The 24996-nt window shown below is 48.5% G+C and overlaps 1 protein-coding gene across 21 annotated transcripts in view; it reads right to left on the bottom strand.

Moving 5' to 3' along the window:
- SCRIB (scribble planar cell polarity protein) overlaps nt 1–24996 on the bottom strand; it is a 576647-nt gene that overhangs the window by 190626 nt on the left and 361025 nt on the right. For 15 of the 21 annotated variants that reach the window (XM_078686589.1, XM_078686596.1, XM_078686598.1 and 12 more), the window contains 5 exons: nt 12298–12408; nt 11924–12100; nt 8184–8300; nt 3237–3425; nt 2789–2914 (listed from right to left, as the gene is read on the bottom strand). In XM_078686589.1, the coding sequence (XP_078542715.1) occupies nt 2789–2914; nt 3237–3425; nt 8184–8300; nt 11924–12100; nt 12298–12408 (720 nt within the window). The remainder of the gene's footprint in view (nt 1–2788; nt 2915–3236; nt 3426–8183; nt 8301–11923; nt 12101–12297; nt 12409–24996) is intronic. The other 6 variants (XM_078686591.1, XM_078686594.1, XM_078686599.1 and 3 more) reach the window with 1 other exon arrangement.

The following is a 24996-nucleotide window of genomic DNA, read 5'->3' as shown; positions in this document are numbered from 1 at the left end:
CGAAGAGCCCGTGTGTTCCCCTTGTTGTTGATTTCGATTATTTCTGTTTGTTCGGCGAGGTGCATCCACCCGCCTCCAGCCCTCCAACCAGTCGTACGCTGGAATGTACTCTACTTAGCAGCCCCTTGAACTACTATCTAGAACTCCAGACGGTACAAAATTGTGCAGCGCAGATGCTTCTTGGAGAAGGATACTGGTACTAGGAACCTGGCTAGCAGAGACTCAGTACACCCCAGTCAACGTTGCATCAAAAACGAGGTCTTGGAATGGTAAGGAGATGTTTGACTGTGATTTGATTTTGTGAAATGGACACTCAGCACAAAGGTATCGTTTAAGGACCATGAATGTACAGATGGATATACTTAAACGAGAAACACATGTTGAATGTTATGTACTGTACACCAGAAGTGGTATACTGCAAGAAAAATAGTTTCACAATATTCTGTGAGTGGCAGATCAGTACCAAATTTTGAGCATAACCACAAGAGACACATTTGCATTCAAAGATTCTAAACAAGAGTTATTTACACAGTGGGTAGTCTGAGCAACTGGCCTTGATCTTCCCATGTGGGCCAACATTGGGAAGATTAATAGAGTACAGATGTAAATAGGGATCTGTGAGTGCGACTGTCAGTGTCCCTAGTGCAAGACGAAACAGGAGGGTAAACAACTGGCACTCCTGCTAGTGTTCAGTTTTATCTGGATCGCATAGGATAAAAATCTATGGTATTTCATGTAAATGTAGGACCCTACTTTTGCGGCCCTATGTACAATCACCTTGATATCTGCAAGCCATATTCTGGCAGTACAGGAGAGCTGAGGAAAATGAGCTGGTTTGCATCTCAAAGAATTTAGATTATGTGTTTGGAGGCTGAATAATGTCTTATATTAGTGCTGGAAGACCAAACCCCTGCTTGTCGACGCAGTGCCTTTCCTTCTTCATTAAGATTTATATTTCTAAATGCTAGAAGACAACAAGCACAATCACAAGACCTTGGAGCACAGTGTTAAATCAGAATAACCAATCAGTTCTCACCCGGAGGCTTTAAAAGCATTTTTGGCATGATCCCAAAAAAGTACCTTTTTGGCAAATTCCTGAAATTTGTTTGTGACCACTGTTCCAAGCTAGCTAACTGACAGGAGTCCACATTATTGAAAGAGATTAAAACATGCCCTCCATCTCTAAAAGCAATGCATGTGCCTACTAAAGAAGTCTACGTTAACGTTACATCTTCTGGCCAAACATTATGTTATCTGGTTCGGTTTTTGAGTATACTTACACAATACCTGGCCCTCCTGGAGAAGGAGGAAGTACCTGATCTGGTTTCCCAATGCCTCCTAATGCAGGTTTTCACTGAGATTTGAATAATCCAACCGTTACATATCGGCAAGAAATATTTGGGGTTAGTTTGATCAGTATCAACACAGCAATGTTAATATGCTACGACTGCCCAATGGCTATCAGTTGCTAGTTTATCCACTTGCCAACCTTCAGTTTATTGCTAGTTTCCCCAAAGGAACTCCTCAGATTAGTCAAAGTTAATCTGTCCCTAAAGTCAATTACATTCAGAGGCTGATGGAAAAATAACTTTTGCAAGGTCCAGTACAATTAGTAACATTGCATATTTTCACTCAGTCATGCCCGGCTGCCTGGTCATTCAGGACTGCTTCTAAAGCCATCATCAACATTTTGCTGTCCAAAATCTGTTGCATTCAAGGTAACATCTAGTAAAAGAGAGCTCTGGATTGCTTGAATGCAACTGTGACTTGCCACAGTGCCAACAGAGAGGGATTTATGCTGGTTACTATTCCACTGTCTGTGCTGAAGACTCAACTTCATAAGTCAACGATTGCCCACAGAAATAGTAAGGTCTTCACAACAAAATGTTTTTATAAGGCCTTTGGTGCAGTTCTGCAACTTTGCAGTACGGAAAAGAACATGAGTCACAATAATCCAAAGAAATAATAAGACGTGGCACACAGGTTATCAGGCCTCCTCTGTCCAGCTACAGCAGTGAATTAAGTGTCCCTGCGTTGTGTGCAGAGCAGGTATCGGGCATGGGAGTGAGGCCAGGACAGTGGTGAGATGACCAGAGCTTGAACATTTGAACATAGAGATTGGTATGCTGTATATCAAGCCTCCAACTGAAGAGCCTCAAAGAACGGCTGTCCTTGATATGGACTGCTAATGTTTTCTATGATACAGTATATGTACATTGCATATATACCTGTATGTATGCTAACCTTTAACCTATACACCCTGTCCTTTCAATTAGCTATTAAGATTTTTTTGCATAAATTATATATACTATTGTGTGTGTGAAATCAAGATAAATTATTTGTCAACATATAATAGACATATAGGGCTGGTAGATGGTGAATATGTGAAGGGCTTCACACAGGAAAGAGCCTTTTGAAGGACAAGCAACTGAACCAAATGGTGCATGTTCAAGACATAAGAAAACTATATATGATGACATGCTTTAGGGGTGATGCATTTAAGGCGATTTCAGGAAAGGGAGCCCAGATTCCACTATATTTTGAGATGTCATACCTCCAGCGGTCTGCACAGAATTGAAACTTAAAGGGTTTGTAAATGTTCATTCATCAATGTCGTATATATATTGCATCAGAATCACCAAACACACTTTCTGCTACAAACATCAAGAGTTTGTCACTTTTAGTATTTAGTTTTCTGGAACTTCAAAAGTAAGCCTTGGCATAATGCAACCAGCTCAGGAAAACTGGAGATGGATGCAGTGGGACTGATGTTGGTAGACGCACTCACCCTCACCTTTTGAAGGATTTCCATCTCTTCGGGGCTCATGTCGCGGTCGATGGAGGAGATGCTCTCCATGCTATTCTTCCTGGCTATGCCCGCAGCAAAAGGGTTGGCGATAATTCCAGGTGACACCTGAGAATGAAACACAAAGATTAAGAAATGAGCCCAGAAACAGCAGTTGTGGCATCCCTACCTTCCCAGGACCCAGCAGCTCAAAACCATGAAGAAAAGCAACACCTCTTAACATGATCTCTGGCAAGTGTGGACGTATGCCCTACGCATCAAAGTGTAGCTATTGGTCAGATCAGCAGCACAACGCCTTGCTGCCATGAAGGGTACAAATTGGAAGTATAGATTAAAGCCCAATATGTCCAGATGGATCAGTGAGATGAGGGTAACGGCACAGCATCTTTGCCACTTCCTCCCAAACGCCCTTTTGAAAAAGGATACATACCTCAATAGCTGCTGCAGCTCTGGGATCAAAACCATCACACACCAGCACTAACAGGGTGTCGCCGACCGATCGCAGAATCTGCACTGCTTCCGTGTGTGTCATTCCCAGGAGAGATTGGTGATTCACCTCCAAGATCCTCATGCCTACTCTCAGCCTGCTGTCCCGTGCAGCAGCACCTGAAGAGCTCACCTAAAAGAAAGTGGGGACCGTATCATTGCTGTCCAGCCACAAACCTGCTGATAGTTTTTGTCCCATGAACAGTGTCACAACAGGAATTAACAAGCATTTACAATGCAATGGTTTTGCCTTTGTTAAAGTTAGAGCTATTGGCATTGCTCTTGACATTATATTTATTTATGTTTTTTTAACATAAATAAATGGCATTGCCATTTACAATGCCACTAGCTTTATCTCTCGCAAATGACACACACAAACACACACAGAGCCCCCCCACACACACACCCATACAGAGCCCCCCCACACACACCCACACAGCCCCCCACACACACAGCCACACAAAGCTTCCCACACACACAGCCACACAAAGCTTCCCACACACACAGCTACACAGAGCCCTCCACACACACCCACACAGCACAAGCAGGCAACAGGGGCACACGGAGGCACAAGCAGTGGGTGCATCGGTGGAGCTGAGTGGTGGGTGCATCGGTGGAGCTGTGTCGGTGGAGCTGTGTGGTGGGTGCATCGGTGGAGCTGTGTGGTGGGTGCATCGGTGGAGCTGTGTGGTGGGTGCATCGGTGGAACTGTGTCGGTGGAGCTGTGTGGTGGGTGCATCGGTGGAGCTGGGTGGTGGGTGCATCGGTGGAGCTGTGTCGGTGGAGCTGTGTGGTGGCTGCATCGGTGGAGCTGTGTGGTGGGTGCATCGGTGGAGCTGGGTGGTGGGAGCATCGGTGGAGCTGTGTCGGTGGAGCTGTGTGGTGGCTGCATCGGTGGAGCTGTGTGGTGGTTGCATCGGTGAAGCTGTGTGGTGGTTGCATCGGTGGAGCTGTGTCGGTGGAGCTGTGTGGTGGCTGCATCGGTGGAGCTGGGTGGTGGGTGCATCGGTGGAGCTGTGTGGTGGGTGCATCGGTGGAGCTCTGTGGTGGGTGCATCTGTAGGGCTGTGTGGTGGGTGCCTCGGTGGAGCTGTGTGGTGGGTGCCTCGGTGGAGCTGTGTGGTGGGTGCCTCAGTGGAGCTGTGTGGTGGGTGCATCGGTGGTGCTGTGTCGGTGGAGCTGTGTGGTGGGTGCATCAGTGGAGCTGTGTGGTGGGTGCATCTGTGGAGCTGTGTGGTGGGGGCATTGTAGAGCTGTGTGGTGGGGGCATGGTAGAGCTGTGTGGTGGGTGCCTCGGTGGAGCTGTGTGGTGGGTGCCTCGGTGGAGCTGTGTGGTGGGTGCCTCGGTGGAGCTGTGTGGTGGGTGCATCGGTGGAGCTGGGTGGTGGGTGCATCGGTGGAGCTGTGTCGGTGGAGCTGTGTGGTGGCTGCATCGGTGGAGCTGTGTGGTGGCTGCATCGGTGGAGCTGTGTGGTGGCTGCATCGGTGGAGCTGTGCGGTGGGTGCATCGGTGGAGCTGTGCGGTGGGTGCATCGGTGGAGCTGTGTGATGGCTGTGGAGTGAAAACTGGAATGTTGCTTCTCTTGTGAACTGGCTTTAATTTCCATCTTTGTTCTACGTGTTACAACTTGAGGCATATTTAAATCAGTTGTGCTAATGTCCGATCCCGGAAACTGCATTGTGCACACTTCTAATTTCAGGGCCTCAAGTAGCAGTCACTGTGTTTTATTTGGGAACAACTCGTCTCTGGTGGTTGTTCTCTAGGAAGATAATGCAGAGGTGCGAATGGAGATGTCTGGAGTGAATGGGACGAAGGGCTGTTTTTTTTTCTTCTTCAATTTGCATCACGGGACCTGTGTATTAATGTCAACCTTTTTGTTGCCTCGCGAATGAGGTTGATTTCATCACATACATTCAATGAGGACTAAACCTCTTTAGGAAGGTGTTGCAGGTTTGCAAAAATGGTGTTTGACACAGGACTCTATTTTCACCCCAATATATCAGCAGTTATGCTAATTTTTAGTTAATCAACCCCAATGTTAAACAAAATAAGCACCAATTTGCCAGAAGACTCAGCCTGACACTTGACTTCTGTCTTTGAGGTACAGCAAATGTGGGAAGATGGATACAGAATCTAAAAGAACCTTTATTTATTGATTGCACTTATGCGATCCACCAAAATTCGTCTCACAACCGACCAATGGGTCGCCACCCACAGATTGCCAAACACTGGTCTAATCCTCAATCCTGCTGCAATGCCAATAAAATTATACAAGACATACTTTGCTCCAAGTCTGCCCGTATCTTAGAGATGACTCTAATGCTATCATGTTGTGCCACGTTATGTAGCGCACTCAACGAGGCCAGGCTTTATAGCCAGCAGTGGTCTGTCTTCTGAGACTTGTAGGTTTATTATTTTTTTTTTTAGGTCTCGCTTATCAACACCTTCAGCTGACTGGTGTAAAAAACCTGCTGTGAATTATATAACAGTCGGCTTAGCCACTCACTCATGATCGGATGGCTTTATCGTCCATCTCCCTTTCGTGCTTCTGATTCCCAAGGCTTTCCTCACTAGTCATATGTTTGTCCTGCAAATAAGCATTTCAGAGTCACAGGGTTTAGATTGGATGGAAGGTATCCTTCCACTGCCGACATCAGACTGAAGTGCATATCAGGAACTATTGTGCTTCCCTACTGCCCCTAGTTCCCCAGCCCTTCGCTTTAATAAACCTTTTCAGTCCTCCCAATCCCTTTATTTATTAGAACCCCCTTTACCTGTGGCCAATTGCACCAGCACCCTCGAGCTTTGAGTGCTACCTCCTGCACCATCAGTAGCAGACATATTAAAATGGCACAGATGGTCGCTTTGGATCAGCCAATCTGTGGTGGACATTTTTGAGTTTCTTAAAGCATAAGAAAATTAATTCAAAGATAACCATCAAGGATGCGCTCGCCATCGCGGATCCATCTGGGAGAGAGAAAAAACCATTGGCAAAGTCCAACAGATTTCACAAGCAAGACCTACGGGCTTTGTCAATGCCTGTTGACAGAAATATAGGCTTTGAAGTCAAGACATGTTAAATGATGTTGGTTTATAAACCAGTTCTGAGTGTAACATACTTGACTTGGGACCACTTAGCAGAGTTGTAACTAACTGCTCCCCTACCCAACATATGTCAGAGGCAAGTTATACATCGGTAGTCTTAAATGTAATAAATACAAAGTTTGATAATGGCAATATCATACTGGAAAATGTGGACTAAATAACAATACGGATTACTAAATTAAAACACCAAAGCTTTTATTGGCAGTTTATTTCCTTGAAGTTTGTCCACATCTGATTTACTCCCTTACAAGCACTTTAAATGAACTCACCTACAAACGGTCTGGAGAAGGTCTTTAACAATAGTGCTCTCAAGGATGCAGCATTTCTATAGGTTCAAAGGGACACAGTTACTGACAACTGAGTGAAGTAAAGACGACGGCAAGCGTTTCAACATTGACTTCATTCTGGTTGCCAATGACAAGGAAAATTTTCAAGGCCTGCCTCTGCATAATGTGATCAGGTCCTGACAACGTTTTCCATACAACTCACCATTCATAGAACGGACACACAGAGACATAAGACCAGAGGATGAGTGTAACCCGCAAAACACTTGTAAAGTGTTGTCGTGGAAATGAATGAAAGTAATTGGGCGACCAAAATAAAATAAAATACAAAGTATGTCATTGATAATGTTCTTTTGATGCGGGTTCTACCGGAATAGAAATTCTTAAGGATTTGTTGAGAGCAAGAGCACGAGGAATCTTCACAGACGGAATGTCCATTCTAAACATGCAAAGGGTGCTTCCATTAACTCCAGCACATGCTTTGCAAAACTTTAAAGCAGAAGCTCCAACTCGCAAGCATAGAGTTTCACTTTTACCTCTGCCCCTCCTTGCTCAATGACAATCAACGCTCTCTAAAGTCAGCCTGCTTAAACCGAAGTACGGCCGCCGGGGTCAGGTCTGCGGGAGGACATGACGAGCGACGAGTGAAGGTAGGAGACAGGGGGAGAGAGGTTGGGGCAGGAAGGCAGGGGAAGAGAGGAGGGAAAAAAAAAAAAAAAAAATCGACTCACCTGCACCTTGCGACGGCGGCACTTCTCCGGTCTCCCTCTTCGGCATGGGAGACCGGCAACGTCGACAATCTCTCTGGCACTTCTCCGGTCTCCCTCTTCGGCATGGGAGACCGGCAACGTCCTCCGCATCTCCCGGGGTTCCCTCCAGGCCACGGGAGCCCCGCGGGCGCCGCCATACTTCTTGCCGTCTTCCTTCTTCCCCCGGGCTGCGGGGGGCGGGCACTTCCGGCCGGCCGCGCTAGGATTGGCCGGCCGGCCAGTCACGGGGCGGGAAACGGGGGAGGAGAGACGCAGAAGTGCCGGCAATGCCGGACCAGACTCGGGGGCGTTCCCGGCGTCGCGTGACGTCGGCAAAAGCCAAAGAATGTCAGGAACGCCCCCGTGTCTGGTCCGGCATTGACGGACAGGCCCCTCATCCAATGGCTAGGCTCCATTTACGGAGCCAGCCAATGAATGACGAGGGCCGACCCAAAGCACACTACAGTTCTCATCAGGTTTTCGCCTGCGCGAAAAAGATGCGCAGAGCGCATCTTTTTGGCGAGGCAAAACCTAAAAACTGACCTGCATTCTCAACTTTGCAAATGGCCCCCCATAAGCCCACCACAGTACATTCTGGGCTCTGACCAGCAGTCTGAACACAATCAGCACATTAACTGATGAGGCACTCAACAAGTTAAAATGCATCTACAGAGAGCAAAATACAGACACATGACCATAACCAAAACCCTCTCACTAGGACTTTTTGTGAATCATGTCCTGGTATGTACTTACCCTGGAGATAAATATTCCCTCATCTGTGGCATCAAACGGATTGCCTGCATGACCCTTAGCTCCACCTCGGATGCTGATACCTAGCTTTTCACCAGGACCTTTCTCAATGCGGATTTCCTGCAGAGATGAACAAAAAAGGGAGTAAAAAAACAGTAAGTACTCTTATCTCATCCAAAATCACCGACCAACATCACTTTTGTGCACAATACACAGCACACAAACCGGAAAGCAGTCATCATTAAAATAAATGGACAGTAGGACCAAAAATCTCCAATAACACCCTAAACCAGGGGCAGTACAAACATTTGCCATCTATCATTATTTCATATATGTAAAGTGCAACTATCACCAAACGGGCATCTTGACGCTTGTAACTTATCAGTAGAGAAGCTTAGTTAAGCTATATTTGAACTGCAAGTGTCTAACTTCAATGGAAATTAAAGAGGAACATCAGTGTTTTAAGTCTGGTGCAGGGACCGATTTAGCTGTCTCACCAGCCTAATATTTTACAACAAATTTGTTATAAAACCACGTGCATATATATACATATATAGGTACAAACGGGGGTCTTGGGTTAGCCCTCTTCATCCACTGGTCTGTTCAAATGCGATTCACATTTTGCCTCCGACATCACACATACAGCATGGGTCAGTTCACTTCAGCTTTTGGCTCTTTTCACTGTGATCGCATTTTGCTTGTGCACATCTGCCTAAAAATGTGTACACTTCAGTGACAGGGCTGTTAGGCCAATCTATACCTGTATTTTTATTTTTATTTTTTCCTTCATGTTTTTAATTTATTTTCACGAGGGGTCATTTATTACATATTCCTTTTGCAAACACATGCAGATTACATTTAGAAAGCAGACTTTTACATTTTTAATGCCTTTAAAAAAAATAAAATGTTGCAGGCTTGCAAATAAACAGCTAATTACATTTGCAGATTAGATCTGTAAATGGGGTCAGAGGCTTTGCATGAGAACCCAAAGAACAGTGTATAATTGCCTAGCACAACATTGTTCAATTACTGTGGAAAGGTTCAAAACAAAACACCTCAAACATCTTCATCACTCTGGTGAAGAAATGAGTTGATGCCATTCGTGTTTTGAAATATCTTAGGACTCCTTTCAAAGGAAAACGAATGGGGGTATATTTCAGTCCAGACTTTACAAGAGGCAGTAACTACAAAATGTCTTGTAAACGCATGCTTACAGGATTTATATTATGATCCATCAACCAAATACAGAATCTTTTCCGTTGCAAGAAATAGGTCGTAGTTGTTGAAACTGTTCTCACCACCGTTCAGATGGTTCAGCTGAAATGTGGAGGGATCCAAATTCTCATTCTGTAGCAGCCTGGTGGTTGAACAAGGTTTGTGGTGCAGAACCCGACAGATCTTTAGTCAGCAGATAAGCATTTATTCAAATTACAGCATCCACCAAGTAGTCATATATATCGTAACTACCTTTCCCAATCCCTGACCAGGGAACTGAACCAGCTACCCTCAAGTCCCCAACTATCACTATCTGCTTGAAAAGAACAGATCGAAGGAGGGGGGGGGTGCCCCCCCCATCTGTTGAAGAGCAGTTGTTTTATGTCTTACTCCCACTCCTGGCAGCTCCATTTGATTTTGTTCAAGGTGTCCGCCATCATTTTGCAGGCCCAAAATATGCTCAACTGTGAGCTCTATATTGTGAAGCAGAACCTAATGCCAAAAGCTTGAGCTTCCTTTGACAGTTTTACCCACCTTGATTTTTTAAATAATAAAGAGTTGTTTAGTTGTCGGTTCTTATGAGTACTTGCTGATTTGCGATCCAAGTTAGAAAGGCTTTTAGAGCCAATCTTACCGTCCTTCATGCTAAGACATTGATGGGAAGATTATTTGTTTTGGGCAGAAAGATTTTGGGGAAGGGTTCTCCTAGCTGCTGAGGGACGCATCCGTTGTCAGGCAGAAATGACAATAAATGTGTTACTTTCAAATGCAGGTCCTGACCCACATAGATGCAGGGCGCTCAATCCACCACACAATGGATTGGCTTACTTTAGGAGTCCAAGAAATAACGCTGGTCCAATAACTTGTCACCATTAAAGATCTAGTAGTTGCTGTTGAAGTGGATGCATCTGAGGCGACACTGAGGGATACGAAGAAGACATCATCCCTAGCATGGTCTTATATTTGTGAATTCAAATCCGGATCTGTTCTGAGTTCTTCTATTAACTACATCAGCTTGTTGACCTTTCCTACCAAGAATAAGCATTTAGAGGAGTGTGCAGATGCCAAGACCCAAGGAATATGACTTGTTGATGCAGTGTTAGTATTGCCTCTTTCCTGTTTAGTCAGGCTCATTTGGTTTAGCAGGTGTATGAGCACCAGTGAGTTCAGTAACAAACACCATATTTTGCACCAAGATACTGCACAGCATTGTCTGCTTTAAAAGCACACATGACATTAATATTGTGTATGGTCGAATTCACTGCTTGCTTTGTGCGCTTGGATGACACGCGCCTTTGATGAGACAAACTTCTAGTAAGGAAAACACCCTAATTCCTTGCAGTCACAGGGTCAGACATTTGATGAAGGTCAGAGTCATGAACTAAATATGCTGACCACTGACCACAAACAAAACTCCTGTGCTTGAGGAGAATTGGAAAAGTAAATATGCATCCTCCAAGTTGAGGGACGCTAGGACACATTCTTCATGATCGATTCTAGTATGCTGAGAAGAGAGACCATCCTGAAGGATAGACTTTTTCCTTTGGTCCCGAAAAAGGCACTATTACCCCAATTTCTGTCTCACCAGAAAGAACCATGAATAAAATCGCATAATACGTTTGAATTTGGGCACCGGCTCTATCGCTATTTCCTTAAAACCCTTTTTTTTATCTCTGTAGATGGTGTTCCTATTGTTGGTGGGGTTATAGGAGGGTTGTAAAATAAATGTTATGGTGTGGCCAAGCCACAAAATATCCAGTCATAGTGCGCAAATGTTAAACCATGCCAGCCTGGAACATAGACTCCCCCATATACTCTAACACTGGCTTGAATATTGAGAGAGATGGATGGCATTAGAAGTAAGGCTTGTCGATCATGATTCTTCAGTTTGCTCATCGAGGAGCCTCTGTCCCATCGTTGGGCAAGTCCACCTGATTACTATTGGTGGCCAAAGGACTAAGAGGTGAATTGATGGTTGGTTACAGAATCCCGATCGGTGATGAGGTTGAAAAGCACCAAAGAATGATCACTAACATTTGCAGTTTGTCTGCCTTCATGGAAGCCTCCGAGCCACCAACAGACCCGCACAGTTACAAAGCTGAACTGTCCCAATGAAGACAGACTTACAACTGCAAGTATGAAGAGCTCATCCTAATGTATTCTAAAAACAGACGGGAGAGAACTTTGCAAATAAACCAAAAACGTGTACGCATCGGACAGATCAGGTCATTTGTTGCTGTTTCCAATGCTAAGCAGCCACTGAGTTGAACAGGCATGTTTAATCATAAGGTCCCTGAAAAAATGGAACTAATGTCATGTCAACTCCTGTCTGGCAAAGAGATGCACTAAAACAATCCTTCACAAACGCTATCCCATGAAGTGAGGAACTCCTCCAAACAAGTATCAAATACAAACTGTAGATACTATCGGAGAGGCTACTATAGTTTATACACAGACACACACAATGCCTTGTTACCAAGTGTTGTGCCCATCCTAATTATCCTCAATATTTGACACTGTGTACGTACCTGCATTCCCGGTGGTGGAGGATCTCTCCTGACCAGCATCCGAATTTCCTGCGAGTTAGAAAGCAGGGCATTCACTGCCTCTTGGTGGGTAGCATGTCGCAGGTCAATGGTGTTAACTTCTAAGATCCTGTCGCCTACTCGTAGTCCACTACGAGCAGCTAGCCCTTGGGGAATCACCTTGAATAAATGACAAGGACCAGAGAATCAGAGGTGGGAACAAACACCCTCTTTGTGTACACACATTAAGTGACAACACAACTGCTCTTTCAAGAAATCGTTATCTGCCATTAAAATCACATTGTCCAACCAGCACATGTTGACCCCAAAGAGCACACCTCCCCATACACGGATTGACTGCCCCCTTTTCACAGTACCTTTGAGATGAAGACCCCCGGTTCAAGGACTCCGAAAGGATGGCTCGAATGATCGCTTCCACCAACGATACTGAGTCCAAGTGGACCACCTGCTTTCACCAGCAGGACCTCCTGTAAAAAATAAAGGGTGGGTATTTATGGAATATAAAGTTAATGTTGGGAGAAGAAAAATAATCTCAGAACAAGAACAGTTCAACATTGACAGCCTGCATACGCTAGGCTAATGACATCCAGATTGTGTCAAAGAGAGGGAAACAGCTGCCCTTTGAGTTACTGCGAAAATGTCATGTTATGCAGATCACCTCATACTCAAGAGATCTAACCATGGGGACAAATTGTGAAAATAAGGACATTGCTACAAAATGGAAATTAATTATTTCAAATTTGAACCATTGCTGCAGCAGAAGCATGCATTTCTTATCTGAAAAAAACAATTTCAAGCACGGAGGTAAACAAAACAACAACAAAATCTTAACATTGTGAAGCCGGTTGGGATAAACCAGCTTTCCTCCACTGAACCTTCCCCAGTAACCAGGGGAATGTTGTCTAGTGTCAACCAAGAAAAAAGGTGACTGGGTGGCCGCCGGCTTGGAAAATATGAGATGAAAAATTCCCACCCGACTTGAAGGTTTAGATTTTGAACGGAGGTTGCATTGCTCCCAATCCTAGTTACAGCCAGTGCCCCTCTGAAACAGTAACTCGCAATTCATCAGGACATCGAGGAGACTTCATACACTACATCAGAGAGAAGGCTTACTTAAGACAGGACCTTGTTGCTAGATGATCCCCTCAAGAACGTGAGCCGGCCTATATATTGGAAGAGGTTTTGGAGAGCTGCCACAAGAGGGGAGAGGAGCTGCTTCCTCTCCAATGGAACAAAAAGGAAAAGCAGCTGTTTAGCCCAGGAGACATGAATACCTTGCAGCTCAGCTAACCAGAATTTCCCCTAAAAGAGACTATGAAGTTGATAGTAATGATTCTGAGGACGACGTGAGTAGCACGGGCGGTTCTCCTCTATCAAAGGCCCCCATCTTACTCAGTGTGCCAGCCCCGCAACAAGTTACTATCAATCAGACCTCTCGGAAAAGAAAACATGCCTCAAGCCCACAGGGTGATAAGGAACAAAAACATCTTAAAATAGATCATGCGAACAGTGCTAGTCACTCCCCTATACAGATCAACCCCGAACCACCCATAGTATATTGCCCCTCACTAGCTCACTCTGGGTCCTCTAATCCATGTCCTACATGCTTTAGCAGTGACAAGGTCCTGTTAGCCAAAATGGAAACAATGTTTCAATCTTTACTGCTCCCGGTCCTTGACTTAACAAGGATATTGTCCGCTAAAATTGATGTCCTGGAAGCGGCTGCTAACATTAATATGGACCTTCTGAATAAACTCACATCTTCCAGTTCTAGGACAGGGGGTCCCAATACCGGAGGGAGGGCAAACCAAAAAGGTGGGATAGACACTACACTACCCGTAGGGTCATCAAACAACCATAACATCAAGAAGTCAAACTCGGGGGCAAAATCGGCAGCTCCGACATCGCTCACTACTAGTAGTGCTAATAGTCAAGTAACATCGAAAGCCAATCACTCCCTGGCACCCAACAACGTGCCAGTAAAACAACATATAGCGAATGGCCAGCCACAACTAACCAATAACACCACAGCGCCAACACCTTTATTGGGTAAAGAGAAGAAAACCCCCTACCCTGACAGACATCTTAGGCCAGCTAAAAGCAACACACAACACCCCCCGAGAGCTAATTTACCCCCGGAAGCGGCGCAATACACTATCGTTCTAACCGGGGTAATCCCCTTAAGAGAGGGCACTAAAGAGTCACATGGGGACCTACGGAACAAGGTCACCTTTTGGCTAAATAAACATCGCCCACTCCCTCCATCTTCTCCTACCGAAATCCTCTATGTAAGGAGAGTTGATTGGGTAGGAAAGGGGGATAAAGATCTAGAAGGGGATTGTATTTTGATCTCCTTTAGAGACCCATGGGTGGTGGAAAAAATCCAGAGGGAAGCTAGATTCGCCCGTGTAGGTGACATTCAGACCCTGCATCTTGATTATTTTTACCCTCACTCACGTCATAATCATCCAATGGACTCCAATCATTGGAACTTTCGTGGGGGGAGGCCACGAGAGCACCCAATCCCCCACCGCCCTTATTAACCCCCACTCTTTAACCATTTCGAGGCACTGTCAGACTTGGAATGGGTTGACTGACTATGTATACCGTCATCGTCACCAACCCTAGCCAGAAGGAACGGGGAAGGAATGCCCATTACATCAATCAATCAATCAGGTCATTTGTAGAGCGCACTACTCACCCGTAGGGTCTCAAGGCGCTGGGAGGGGGGGGGTGCCGCTACTGCTCGAACAGCCAGGTCTTGAGCTTCTTCCTGAAGGAGAGGTGGTCTTGGGTCAGGCGCAGATTGGTCGGAAGTGAGTTCCAGGTCTTGGCGGCCAGGTAGGAGAAGGATCTTCCTCCTGTTGTCGCTCTTCGGATGCGGGGGACGGCGGCGAGGGCGTGGTTGGTTGATCTGAGGAGGCGCTTGGGAGTGTAGAAGTTGATCCGGTTGTTGAGGTAGCTCGGGCCTTGGTCGTGTAGGGCTTTGTGCGCGTGGGTGAGGAGCCGGAAGGTGATTCTCTTGTTGACTGGGAGCCAGTGCAGATCTCTCAGGTGTCCGGAGATGTGGCTGCGTCGGGGGATGTCGAGGATGAGTCTCGCCGAGGCGTTCTGGATCCGCTGGAGTCTCTTCTGGAGTTTGGCAGTGGTTCCGGCGTAGAGGGCGTTGCCGTAGTCCAGTCGGCTGGTGACGAGGGCTTGGGTGACCGTCTTCCTCGTCTCGGTGGGGATCCACCGGAAGATCTTACGTAGCATGCGCAGGATGTTGAAGCATGACGAGGAGACGGCGTTGACTTGTCTGGTCATGGAGAGGGAGGAGTCCAGGATGAAGCCCAGGTTGCGTGCGTGGTCCGTCGGTTTGGGTGCGGTGCCCAGGGCGGGGGGCCACCAGGAGTCGTCCCAGGCGGAGGGCGTGGAGCCCAGGATGAGGACCTCCGTCTTGTCTGAGTTCAGTTTCAGGCGGCTGGTCGTCATCCATTCGGCTACGTCTCTCATCCCTTCGTGCAGGTTGGCTCTGGCGGTGGCGGGGTCGTTGGTCAGGGAGAGGATCAGCTGGGTGTCGTCGGCGTAGGAGATGATGTTCAGGTTGTGTTGGCGTGCGATGGCCGCGAGGGGGCTCATGTAGACGTTGAAGAGGGTTGGGCTCAGCGAGGATCCTTGGGGTACGCCGCAGATGACTTTGGTGGCCTCTGACTTGTACGGTGGTAGGCGGACTCTTTGTGTTCTTCCGTCGAGGAAGGAGGTGATCCAGTCCAGTGCCTTCTCCTGGATTCCGATGTTGCTGAGGCGCTGTACTAGGGTGCGGTGGCAGACAGTGTCGAAAGCCGCGGAGAGGTCCAGGAGGATGAGGGCCGCTGTTTCTCCGTTGTCCATCAGAGTTCGAAGGTCGTCGGTGGCGGCGATGAGGGCGGTCTCGGTGCTGTGGTTCGCTCGGAAGCCGGACTGTGATGGGTCGAGGGATCCATTCGTCTCGAGGAAGGCGGCCAGCTGTTTGTTGACGGTCTTCTCGATGACTTTGGCCGGGAACGGGAGGAGCGAGATGGGACGGTAGTTCTTGAGGTCGGTGGGGTCTGCTGTGGGTTTCTTGAGGAGAGCGCTGAGTTCGGCGTGCTTCCAGCTCTCAGGGAAGGTGGCGGAGTCGAAGGAGGTGTTGATGATGTCCCGCAGGTGGGGTGCGAGGACAGCGTCGGCTTTGTTGAAGACGTGGTGAGGGCAGGGGTCAGTCGGAGATCCGGAATGGATGGAGTTCATGGTGCGGATGGTGTCTTCGGTGCTGATCGGGGTCCAGGTGCGGAGGGTGGTGGTGGGTGGCGTCGTTGCGGTTGTGGCTTGCGTTGGTTGGTTGTTGAAGCTGTTGTGTATGTCCGTGATCTTGTTGTGGAAGTAGGACGCGAGGGAGTTGCAGAGGTCTTGCGACGGGGTGATGTCGTTGTTTCCGGCGTTGGGGTTGGAGAGCTCTTTCACGATGTTGAAGAGTTCCTTGCAGTTGTGTGCGTTGTTGTCCAGCCGGTCCTTGTATGCATTTTTCTTGGTGGCGCGGATCAGTTGGTGGTGTTTCCGGGTGGCGAGCTTGAGGGTGGTCATGTTGTCCGTCGTTGGTTCCCTTCTCCAGGCTTTCTCGAGGGCTCGACATCTAGTTCCACTTTGGACATCTTAAGGGTGCAAGAGTCTTCGCCCCATAACAGATTTAGAACTCAGGGGGAACAAATGGGGGAGGAGATCCCCGCTTCTATCGAAGACGAAACTAGGCTAGTAAGGGTTATTCCATCGAGTCTCCTTCCCCTTCCGACAGTTAGTGATATCCCAGAGGTCTTGGACATGTTATCTTCTTACATGGTGTCCTGGAATGTTGCTGGAGTTAAGACACGTCTGGTATCTGAGGACTGGTTGGAGTTTATAGGTAACTATCAGGTCGTGCTCCTGCAAGAAACTTGGGCTACTGCCCCGTTTTTTAAGGTTGGTTATGTAAATTTTTTTAAACCTGCAATAAAAGGTCCTAAAGGACGGGCGTCAGGGGGGTTGTCAATTTGGGTTAAACAGGCCTGGTCCCATTCTGTTTCTGAAATTTTTGTGGACAACCCAGATATACTGGCCATACGGTTGAGTAAAGCAGGGGGGCAGGACATGCTCATTATCAATATGTATTCTAGAGGCCTTCCAGGTGGCCGACGTCCCAAGCTGATAGGGGCTTTAGATACTCTACTATCGGGTTGGAACAAAGGGTCTTTCATAATGTTAGCAGGAGACATTAATTGTACCTTTGAGCCACTGTATCTGCCTGAGGATAACTGGGGGTCCGCAGAAGATGCGACCTGGAAAATTCCGGATCTTTCAAATAAAAACCAAGCCAAAGCAACGGAGGCCGCCCTGAATTGGTCCGCTTTTTGCCTCTCTTGGGGTCTAAGGGCGGTAAACGGTCGCACCAAATCGGATCAAGGAGCCAATTTCACCTTCGATAATGGTGTTAGAAAGAGTCGTATCGACTATATTTTCCTAAACATGGAACACTGGTGCCTAATCATTGATATGGAAATTGTTACGCGTCCTGAAAGTGACCACAACCCACTGTCCCTAACAATCAAAATGCAGGACCAATCAAGCCTAGTGGAACCCGTTCCAAGGGGCCAGGGGGTTGTAACCGTATCAAATGACCGGAGGAGACTGAAATGGTCAACCATATCCAATGATGTATTACTACAGGCTAATATAGCAAAGGTGGTGATGAACGCAATAGAAAACCTGAGGTCTCTTGACGCTGAAAGGGGTAATACCCATTTAGATATGACTATGGACATACACGATAAATGTTTCACTGAGCTTAATAATCTCCTCTCCAAACCTTGTAAGCCAAATGCTGGGACTCAAATTGCTTCAAGAGCCAAATGGTATAACAGAGAGTGCAGAGAGGCCCATAGCCATTTAATTAAGACAGTCAAATCTAGAGATCTGAGTGAAGTAAAGGCGGCCAGGCAAAGGTACAAAAGAGTCCAATGGGAAGCGAAAAGAGAATGGGAGGATGATTTCTGGGCGGACCTCTTGGCCGCCAGTAAATCAAACAATCAGACCAAATTCTGGGACATTATTAGATGTGGAAAGGATGGTGACTTCCGTATACCATCTAATCATGTACCCCCGGAAGATTGGATAAAACATTATTCCACCCAATTCTGCCAAGATGTGGCTGATCCAACGATCTCATTAAACCTGCAACAAACCATTTTTACTAGCAACCCGATTATGACCTTCACTGAAAGGGAAACAGAGATTGCACTAGGGTTAACGAAGCGGGGGAAGGCCCCAGGACTGGATGAAATTCCAGCAGACCTTTTTAAAGCAAATACAGGCCTCTGGGTACCTTATTTAACATGCATAGCAAATGCTATAGCCAGAGGTGCCCGCATCCTAAAGACTTGGAAGGGGGCGGAGATTCTCCCAATACATAAAAAGGGCGATAGATCTAACCCAGGGAACTACCGCCCGATTAGCTTAATTGACTGCTTCCAGAAGGTATTTGCTCGCATTCTCCTGGCAAGGGTACATGGGTGGATGGAATCGGAGGGAATACTGTCTCCACTACAGGCGGGTTTTAGATATGGCACAAGCACCATTGACCAGGTTTTACGGCTTTGCATGATCTTCTGGAAGGTCGTCTTACTTGGTGGGGGCACCATCTATGCCGCTTTCATAGACTTGAAATCGGCTTTTGATTTAGTGCCGAGGGGAAAACTATGGCAGGTATTGAGGGACCTTGGTATGCCAGGGGACTTGGTCGAAATGATCATCAGACTACATCAAGACAATTTTGCGAGGGTAAGATGGGGGGCTAAAGGGCAAACTACAGACGCATTTCCGGTTTCACGAGGAGTGCGTCAGGGGTGTGTTCTTGCCCCTACCCTCTTTCTACTTTATATAGACCAGGTAGTCAAATTCTTTAAGTTGATCAACACCGATGCACCATCCCTGGCGGGAACGAAATTCCCAATGTTGATTTTCACCGATGATACCCTCCTCTTGTCTAAGACCAGGGGAGGGTTACAGAAGGCTCTAAATCATTTTGAGGAATTCTGTAACAAAAATGGTCTCCAAATCAATGTGGGGAAAACCAAGTTTATGGTTTTTTCTAGGAAAAAACCTATACGTAGTAGTGTTCAACTAAACGGGGCCAACCTGGAACAAGTCGACAAAATGACGTACTTGGGGGTCACCTTGGATTCTCGTCTGTCTTGGAACCCACAAATAGAGACCCAACAATTAAAACTCGCCCAAATGACTGGATGCCTTTTGCGCGAGCAAAAGAAAACTATCACAAAAAGGGTTGCCCCTGCTCTTCAAATTTATGATGTCAAAATCAACTCAGCGACACTCTATGGGGCAGAGCTCTGGGGCTATAAGGACCTTACAAGTCTATATAGAATACAGTGTAGGTTCTTACGCAATTTGGTGGGGCTGCCCCAATCAACCCCACTGATCCCACTCTGTCACGACATGGGCTGTCTACCAATAACCGACACGGCTAGATTCAGAGTAGTGTCACTGTGGAGGCGCCTATGGACATCCGAGGATTTGGTGTTTTTCGCAAAGGAGCTAGCCGAGGTGAAAGCTATGGGGGGCTCGGAACGTATCCCTTGGCTTCGCTCAGTGAAAACTAGCCTGTGCGAAATGGGGCTTAGTCATCTATGGGTTTCCCCAGGCATCAGCAACTTTCCCTCTAAAAAGGATTTTAAGTGTTTATTTTGGGCCTCAATCCGCCTGTCCCTGGTCCAAGCTTCCAGTTCGGTGAACCTGACGGGTCGTTTTCTAAGTTTTAAACTGGACTCTGCCCGTGAAACATACTGGGACCTTATCACTAGACCAATGGACAAAAAGCTATATCATCAATTTCGGGTGGGGTCCTTACCCCTGAATTCCTTTACCTCATCCTGGGATAAATCCCTTTCCAATTTATGTACATTCTGTCCAGGTTGTAGGGAAACTGAGGGTCATTTTCTGTTTGCGTGTCCCCAATATTGTGTACCCCGATCAAAATGGTTAAATCCCATTTTTAAACATCTGTTCTGTAGGAAAGCCTCGGAAGCTATACGGGCCCTAAAAACAAATACTTCTAATCTAACTGTGATATGTTTTGCTAAGTTTTTAGGGTGGGCATGGGCAATAAGAGCTAGAAGGATCGCAACTGTCCCCCGTCTATAATATATTATGTGTAAACCGTTTTCCTAATGTATTAGCTGTTTCTACTTTGCTGACGAATTTTACTGATTGTCTGGTTTTTCGAATACATAGTTTAATAATGTCTTAACCGAGGGATATTTTGTTCCATTCTTTTTAATATACAGATATACCTCGTTCTTAATGTTTTTGTAAAATTGTGGAGATTCTTTTGAATTGTTTTTGGTTGTTGTGTTTAATCTGTCTTTTATGATTTTATTATCGAAATAAAGACATTAAAATCTGAAATCTGACTATGAAATCAGGGGTTCAAGAGCAGTCAAAATGTATTCTTAGACTGAGTGAGGAGTGCTTGCATTATCCTCTCCCTGCCTGGTGCCAAAGAAGAGCCTGTATCGACCCATATCCAGCCTAGAGATACAGACTTTATTTTGCTCATCACCCCTCATCTAAGTTGCAACTAGTCACCATAATTCTGGCACCAAAGAAATGGTCATTGAGTTACATATGCTTAAAGTCATGATTGCCCCAGACTCTAAAGTACAAGTTACTTACCTTCGGTAACAATGTATCTGGTAGAGACTATTCTAGCCGCAGATTCCTTCGCGTAGAATTATCCCCAGGCGTGAGACTGGATCCAGAAACTTTTTGCCACAGAATCCCTGCGCGGCGGGGCAACATCACGCGACTCCACCCAGGGGTCGTCCACGCACGTGATGTCAGCAAAGTCACATAAGCCCCACCCCGGCGCGCCTACGTCAGTTTTCTTCAGAGAACTTTTCTGCACCACAACGCGGAGCCACCAGACAAGTGGGAGCGTGGGAACAGTGTGCAAAAGAGTATACAAAAGGGGAGAGACCCCATAAGAAACAATGCAACAACGCAGTGTACAAGGGCAGGGAGAGAAAGAAGAACAGAATAGAGCCCTGAGCAGCCACCTTACCAATACATAGACAGCCCCTTCCCCCCTCCCTCGGAGACAGAGAACCTGCGTAAAAAGTCATGACACATGTAGCAGGCCTACAACCCACACCCCACAACAAGGAAAGGGAGACAGTCCCAACAGGCAGGAACAACCAACCTCCAAACCACCCAGCATAGAGGCAACCACCCCCCAAGAAACAGGGGTAAGGACAACCAAAGGACCCCAACTCAGAAGAGGCAGAGGGGCCAGGACCCTTAGCAGTAAGAGGAAGGGAGGGAAGGTAGAAATTGGAGGCAAACCTCCCCAACCTGGAGCAGCCAGAGAAGTGGGGCATAGGAGCACCAGAACCCCAACTTCCCAGAACTAAAGAGGAAGTAAGAACAGCAACCAGACGGAGCCCCCGTCAAGAGCAAAAGAAGGTACTCACAGATGACATAGCCCCCCCCACCGGGAGGAGAGTACCGAAGACCAGCCTAGGGGCCCTCACAGAACGGGGAGGAAGGGCGAGCCATGAAGGAATCTGCGGCTAGAATCGTCTCTACCAGATACATCGTTACCGAAGTTAAGTAACTCGTACATCTGCTAGAGACTACTAGCTGCTGATTTCTTCACGTAGAATAGATACCCTAGCAATACCCACGGGGAAGGAGGGTCTGCGAAAGGACCCCACCAGTCTGGACAGGACAGGGGCCCACAAGGGACCAGACTTGTAGACCAGGGACGTAACCTCGTCCCTACCAGGCAAGAGGACCCCCACAAGTCAAACACCAGCAACCCCAAGAGGGATGTAGAAGGAAGAGTGAAGGGGCCTGCACACTCCCTACAGAGGTACCAAGGGCAAGGCCGGAGAGGCCGAATCACTCCACGCCACCCCTAAGGCAACAGAGCTTCCACCCAACGCCAGGACAGGCAGAGGAACTAGAAGAAGCCCAGAGGGCCCAAGGAAACCATGGAAAGAGACAAGCCCACCCAGAGGGCAGGCAACAGGCCAGCCAGAACGGCAGCCAAAGCATAAGCCACCAGAAGCAAGAAGGACACAAGCATCCCAGCTCTCAGCACTAGAGCAGGAAGGATAGGGAATGCCCGGAGCCACTACTACAAGGGTCGCGCACACAACCTCAAGAAGCAATAGCAACATACAGAAACGCCATGGAGAACAGGCACCGAAGGCAACCAGCAGAACAACGCTATATAACAACTACCACTACCCCACATAGGGTACGGTAAGTCCCAAGACATGGGAACCCTCTTTGGAAGAACTTCCACAGCAGAGGAGAAAGCAAAAGTGTCACGGGGAAAAAACAGCCAGCGGAAGGCTTGACATCAGCCCAAAGAAAAACAGAATGCCTAATCTCAGGGCCAAGTCTGTGTAACAATTCCAGCCAAAACACACACACACAGGCAACAAGGGCTGTACAGCAGCCAACAATGCCAAAGTCCCAGCAAGGAAGACTCAACGGCCAGCAAACACCATCCACAGCTAGGGCATCCAAAAGGCCCAAACCCAGTTTAACTCAGCAGTCATTGAGGAGGGGAAGGAGGAGGAGGGGAAGGAGGAGGAGGGGAAGGAGGAGGAGGAGAAGGAGGAGGAGGAGAATAAGGAGGAGGAGGAGAATAAGGAGGAGGAGGAGGAGGACAGAGCCCCGCCAGGAACCTCTGGATGGCGGAGTCAGCCAGGGCATGGAACATCAGGCTGCCGTCAAACAGAACATCAATGAGCCGCTTTCGAACATTTTCAGGGAACACGTCGTCCCGAAGCCAAGCATGGCGAAGGAGGGCGACTGAGGAAGCCATGGCCCGGCCAATACCTCTGAGATGTCCAGAGTGGAGCGGAGATTAAACGCCGCTAGCTCCCGGACATTCAAAGCATGATGTCGTAAGCCCACCTGAACAGTCTCCTGGGATGTCGCGGATCCCAGAGACGCAGCAGAGTCCCACAAACAAGGGGAGGCCCTCGCTAATAAACACAAGGTGTTAAGGGCTCGCAGGGCAGCACTGGTTGAGGCAAACATGTTGCGCCCCCAAGAGTCCAGCCAGCAGGCCTCCCGGGACGGCGGAGTCAACAGTGGCGGCAGGGAAGGGAAAGCGGTCCTCAAAAGTGGACTGGCAGCAGAGAGTTGGAGGGAGAGGCACGCCGGATCACGTGGCGCTGGAAGGTGTCAGTGCAGAAGGTGTTGAGGCAACGGATCCCCTGAGGCAGGATGCCTCCAAGCTCCTGTCAGGGAAGAAAGGAGGGAACACTCAAAGGGGAGTAAGATCTCCCTCCCACCAGAGCCCTGGTGGAGAACCTCCAATAGATGATCCGTCGGAAAATGAGCAATCGGGTCCCCCATGCGCAGAATGCCGACAGCCGTGGACACCGCGTGAGCGAAGGCCGCACCCGCCTCTGTAGGGCCCCGCGGAGAAGAAATTAGTTCCTCCATGGGTGACGGCTGTAGACTAAGTCGGCCATCACCGAAGCCAAGCGGGACAGGCAAAGGCCAGACCTGAAAGCCAGAAGGTACGGAAGAATGGGGCACCTGCCGCTTCTCCAACGAGCACCTCTGCCTCAGAAAAGACGGGGAGCCACCCTTAGACGACGCCGGTGAAAAAGACAAAAAGAAGAGGACACCAATATGCAGCCAGCCTCCGGAGAAGAGAGAGCGTCCGAAGACGAATCCGCTGCACGACCTCTGTGTGGAGCCGTGGAGTCTGCACCCTGAGGTAGGACGCCAGCACCATCCGGCACTGAAGGAGAGACCGTATAGGGCTCCTCCACGTCACACCGCACCTGGGGCCGGAGTGGGGCTGGAGCCAAAGTGGCCAAGGGGCGCCACCGGAACGGTGCCGACGCGACCTCCGCCAAGGAAGCCGCCTGCGTGGAGGGATGAGAGGGACCGGGGGAGTGACCCTAAGTCCTCCGCCAGCCTCGGCCCAGAACCTTGCGGAGGCAGTCCGGCGACCCATAAGGTGGCGCCAGGGACGAATCAACCTCCCACTCGCCCTCCGACGAGGCAGCCGCCCGCGGGAAGGAATGAGAAAGGCCAGTGGGGACGAGGAGTCCCCACCCCCTCTTCTCAGAGCAGGACGAAGAGAGGTCACCAACCCTTGTGGCGCTGCCCGAAGCAGACACCGGCGCCTGAACAGCATCAGCTCAGCCTTGAACGAAGCCTTCACCTGCCCAGAGGGCCAAGGGGGGCTCGGGATGCGACCCGAGCCCCGGCGTCCTCCCGCGACACCACAGGGACTCCCACAGGAGTTTGAAGCGAGGCAGAGGCGCCGTGGCCTGAAGGAGGGACCCCAAAGGGGCCGCACCCCAACAGCACCACATCCTCCAAGCCTGGATCCGAACCAGTCGGCACCTAGGCCGGAGCCATCGGTGGCGCTGTGGAGGGCCCCGCGCAAGGCAAGGGATCCGTCGGCGCCCCAGGAGGCGAAGGAAGAGGAGACACCAGCGAGGCCTGCAAAGCCACCACGTATGTCTCCATCTGGACTCTCGATGCCCCCTCACCAGGAAACGGTGGATAGGAGGACGACACGCGGGGTCGCATCACCCGCGGAGAGCCCGCACCCCCGGAAGGCCGAACACCAGCCCCCGGGGACAAACTGCAACACTTACCCACCGTGGAGCAACGCTCTCGCGACATCGGAGAAGGATGAGGACGACAACCACGGCCGTATCTGAAGCCGTCTGCTGAAGCTGATGGAGGGGAGGAGGTCGACCTGGAGAGACGTGCTGACAGAAGTTTAATTCGACGCTCCCGCCGCGACTTCGGCTTCAACTGTTGACACGCCTCACAATCAGTGGTGCCGTGATCCTCCCCCAAACACCACATACAAATGAGATGAGGGTCCATCACCGACATAAGACGCCCACACGATGTGCGAGATTTAAAGCCTGAAGGCATTCGCACACCGTTCCACCAGAAAAAGACAATTGGTGAAGAAAAATGGGGCCATAAAACAGGCGGAAAAGGAAAAAACT

The sequence above is a fragment of the Lissotriton helveticus genome, chromosome 4_1 (assembly GCF_964261635.1).
Source record: "Lissotriton helveticus chromosome 4_1, aLisHel1.1, whole genome shotgun sequence".
Taxonomy (NCBI): Eukaryota; Metazoa; Chordata; class Amphibia; order Caudata; family Salamandridae; genus Lissotriton; species Lissotriton helveticus.
Note: the sequence above shows the minus strand (reverse complement) of the source record. Positions and strands in the feature narration are given on the sequence as shown.